Below are 4,434 nucleotides of genomic sequence, written 5' to 3' on the forward strand. Positions count from 1 at the left end.
ACTATAAATATTTAACCTTAAATTCTCGAAATGATGATTCAATAGTTGAGACAACGAATAACAACACCTTTTGTGTCTTCTCCAACTTTATTGAGCAGATTTATTCACACTTGCACTTGTGATTGCAATGGCGGAGACATATTTGTCGAGGAGTTACACCAAATCTCATCGCTCAAGAATTATACTGTATATATCGATAAAAATCTTCTTATGTATAAATTTTTGAACCCCGGCGAGAGTATTTTTTTTTTGAATCTTCTTAATGAAACTTGCCTCTACCCTTGCTTGTGAGCTATGATAAATTATTCGATAAATTAGTTAAGGTGCCAGTAAATCGATTTGAATATAACCGTCATAACAAAAGTAGTACGTAGTATAAAAAATACTTTATACTGCTCGGTGTATATAAGTTAAATCCCGATACGATGGCATTATCGTAAATTCAGTGGTCCCATATACTATATATAAGAAGAAGAAAGGTGTGGGGCTTAACCAACAATTTTCCATCTTATTCTTCTTTGTAATTTCTCTACTACTACTATTACCATCTCCTCCATTGCCATTTCTCTCTTCCAAAAAATCCCAAAAATTCGTACAATTCGAATTAACTACGTTGTACTTTGTACTGTTGTTGTTGTACTAGATATTAACTTGATCGTCAATAATTGAATTTATGGAGAGTACTACTGATTCTTCAACTGGTACTCCTCCGCCGCGGCTGCAGCCGCCGCAGCCTCAGCTTCCGCCGGGCTTCCGCTTCCACCCGACCGACGAAGAACTCGTAGTTCATTACCTTAAGAAGAAATCCGCCTCTGCTCCTCTTCCCGTTGATATTATTGCCGAAGTTGATCTTTATAAGTTTGATCCATGGGAACTTCCAGGTATATATTTTACTACTATTTCTTCTTTTTATTATTATTATTCTTTAATTTTCATTTCCCAATTCTACCTATAATAATAAAAACAAAAAGTTGTCAATTATTTTTTCCTTTTCAATCGTTGTCAATAAAGTTTCTATAGCCAACTTGCCAAGGACCAACTAGGATCACGAGTGGGTTCGTTCAATTTTATTGGCGGAGTCACAAATTTATATAAGGGAATTTAAAAAAATAAAAATATTATAATAGGCATTTGAACTTGCGATCCAAACAATTTTTGTATCCTTTTTACCATATTACAAACGGATTCAACCATTTTGTCAAGCGGATTCAACCGTTGATAAAGGGATGCACAAAGTATTCAGCATTTACGCAGGGTTCGGAGAAGAGTCGCGTTACTAGAGGTATGTGATGTAGACAGTTTACCCCTGATACAAGCATCTATGACTTTTCTAGTATGGACTTTAAATATACACGTGAAAAAAGTCTAAAAAGTAGTGTAAATATTAAGTTTTGGACCCATATTATGAAAGAACTCAATATTCTTGGACCCGTTTAAATTCTGAATTCGTCTCTACCAATTTATTTTTAACATATTCGGGGTGTTTGATGCAGCTAAGGCAAATTTTGGAGAACAAGAATGGTATTTTTTCAGTCCAAGAGATCGGAAATACCCTAATGGAGCGAGGCCGAACCGAGCGGCAACGTCGGGTTATTGGAAGGCTACCGGAACCGACAAGCCGGTATTCACCGCCGGCGGAAATCAAAAAGTTGGGGTTAAAAAAGCTCTCGTCTTCTACGGCGGAAAACCACCGAAAGGAGTGAAGACTAATTGGATTATGCATGAATATAGGATTGCAGAAAATAAAACAAATAACAAGCCTCCTGGTTGTGATATTGCCAACAAAAAAGGATCTTTGAGGGTTAGTATTTTTTCTTTCATCTTGATCAGTTAATTCAATTTTCAGAATTTCTCCATTTGGCAAAAAAATTCAGTATTTAGAAATATTATTCGACTTGTTTGGAATTGATGCATAGTATTAATATTTAGAAATAATGAAGTTCAGTATTTGTAAATACTATAGTTTGTTATTGAGCTTCTACATTTGAAATGCGGTAAATAGTTGTTTGAGAAGTATTTCAAGTGACATAATAATTTTCGCTCATAAATCCTTCTACTAAACTTTTTTCTCCAAACGAAATTACTATCCTAATGCTACTACATGCAGAGGCGGACCTACCCTTATTGGGTCACCGACCCTCTGTAATTTCAGAAAAAATATATATATGTATATGTGTATATGTATATATATTTTAAATAACATGTATATATTTTGATTGGCACCCTAATTAATTAAGACTCAAAGTGTAGGCAAGCTGCATTAGTCATATTTATGGGGCACAACTGTATTTTTAGTGTGTTGTTTAGGTTCGATTTCTACTCCAGCATTTGCTCAATTTTGTGTTTGATACGGGTGCTACCGCCACTTTCAAATCCTCGGTCCACCTCTGACTACATGTCTTCCAAACACTCTCCTCAACTTCAAGTTCAAGTGATTTTTTTTTATGGAAAATTATGCTTAATATTTCACTACCAAGTAGTGTTACTTCTTCACATATTTTTTTCTTATATTGTACCATATGTTGTATTTTTTGCAGTTAGATGATTGGGTATTATGTCGGATTTACAAGAAAAATAATACACAAAGGCCAATAGATCATCACGAGAGGGATGATATGAATGAAATGATGGGACGATCAATACCAACATGTATAGCAAACTCAATATCTCCATTTGAACAAAATATGTATGAAGGAATTATTAATAACAACACTAGCGATATGATCAACGTCAATAACGTTGGATCCATATCGAGTAGTGTCCTCCCTCCAAAGCGGCCATTGCCTGCAGGTTTATACTGGAACGAAGACCATAACACGAATTCTCCATCTGCAAAAAGGTTCTTAGCAGAGAACTCATTGGACAATGGATTAAACATGAATATTACACGACCAGATGAACATAATAGTTTCTTGAGCCAACTTCCTCAAAATCAAGTATTGGGATCTCTTAGTGATGGAGTCATCTTTCGACAACCTTATAATCAAGTTACTGGCATGAATTGGTACTCTTGAAGACGAGCTGGTCCTATATATGAAATCGTCAAGCAACCATGTATACTGAATACCGTACTGAAATATATATTAATGGATCGATCTCTTATCATTCGAGTAGTCAAGAATTTTCATACTTTTGTAGCAGCAAAGCAGATTATGATAATCTATAGTTTTTTGGTAAGGCTGTAGATACTTGGTTTAGTTAACTTTGTATACATCTTAATTTGGTAAGTTTGTGAATACATAGAGATGCTAATTAAGAATGAAATGTTGTAATCTTGCTGTACAGAATTAGAGTATATATAGAAGTTAAATTTACATAAATTTCAGCACTTTTTTTTGAGTTTATGTTACGTGCACGGGTAGTGTATAAATTTTTATACTATTATATCAAGGTGACCTACAATATATGGTATGTTGAAGAGTTATAACTTGTTATAATCAGTTGAATAGCATTGAGTTTTCAACGAAATTTTACATTGTCAATGTATATAATTAGATTTTTTTAAATTTCATTACAGACTAGATGATAAAGCCAATACTAGTAACTAGGTTAGATAGTTAATTTTGATAATGGAGTTACCCTTTAGATTTGTTTTAGAATTAAACAAAAGTATATGGCAATACCGAGTAATTACCATATACTTCAAAAGAAGAGCAAAAAAATTAAGTGACAATGTTATTTGAAAATTAGAGTTGTGTTTAGACATGAATACAATTTAGAGCTATTTGAAGTGAAAATTTTAAAAAATGACTTTTTGGAGTTTTTTTTAATTTTCGAAAAATTCCGAAATGCAACTTCAATTTGAAATATTCATAGACAAACACTGATTTCGGAAAAAAATTCTTATGGCCAAACGGGCTCTTATATTCTTTAAATTGAGGATGTACATAGCATGAATGACGCCATTAATGAAATCATTTGTTGGAGGAAACTACGCAATGTATAAAGTACATGACTCCTTGTCTTCCACTTATTAGGAGTAGTAATTAGCTTTGCTCCTTTTTTTGTATTAACCTCTTTTATGAGACAAGTCTTAATCTACTTTACAACAAAAGGCTACAAAAAAGATTTAAAAAGAGGGGTGGGATAGTAGAATATAATATAATGAAGGGAGTATTATAAAAGCGCAACCCGGTGCACTAAGTTCTCACTATGCGTGGGGTCCGGGGAAGGGCCGGACTACAAAGGTCTATTGTACGCAGCCTTACCATGCAATATTTCTGCAAGAGGCTGTTTCTACGGCTCGAACTAGTGACCTCCCGGTCGCATGGCAACAACTTCACCAGTTACGTCAATGCGCGGGAGTACTTTGAATTAAGGGATGTCATTTTCTTGGATTAATAAGTTGAATATAATAGACATGGACATGTATATTTCATAGCCATAGGTCTCACAAAAGTTGACAACAAAGGGCTACCTCACAAATTAGCTTTC

General features: G+C 34.2%; 1 protein-coding gene across 1 annotated transcript; it reads left to right on the forward strand.

Moving 5' to 3' along the window:
• Positions 1-490: 490 nt before the first annotated feature.
• On the forward strand, positions 491-3,320 carry LOC104212232 (NAC transcription factor 56). The gene is made up of 3 exons (XM_009761451.2): positions 491-881; positions 1,494-1,801; positions 2,538-3,320. Exons 1-3 carry the CDS (start codon positions 674-676, stop codon positions 3,012-3,014), a joined length of 993 nt encoding a protein of 330 aa, XP_009759753.1. The 5' UTR covers positions 491-673; the 3' UTR covers positions 3,015-3,320.
• The last annotated feature ends 1,114 nt before the right edge of the window (positions 3,321-4,434 follow it).

This window comes from Nicotiana sylvestris, chromosome 8 (genome assembly GCF_000393655.2).
Source record: "Nicotiana sylvestris chromosome 8, ASM39365v2, whole genome shotgun sequence".
NCBI classification, from domain to species: domain Eukaryota; kingdom Viridiplantae; phylum Streptophyta; class Magnoliopsida; order Solanales; family Solanaceae; genus Nicotiana; species Nicotiana sylvestris.

Bases quoted from the DNA above. Each gene is read 5' to 3' on its own strand.
- LOC104212232 (XM_009761451.2), top strand. From the start codon at position 674: ATGGAGAGTACTACTGATTCTTCAACTGGTACTCCTCCGCCGCGGCTG. The intron at 882-1,493 runs GTATATATTTTA...TGTTTGATGCAG, and splicing joins TGATCCATGGGAACTTCCAG to CTAAGGCAAATTTTGGAGAA. The intron at 1,802-2,537 runs GTTAGTATTTTT...TATTTTTTGCAG, and splicing joins ACAAAAAAGGATCTTTGAGG to TTAGATGATTGGGTATTATG.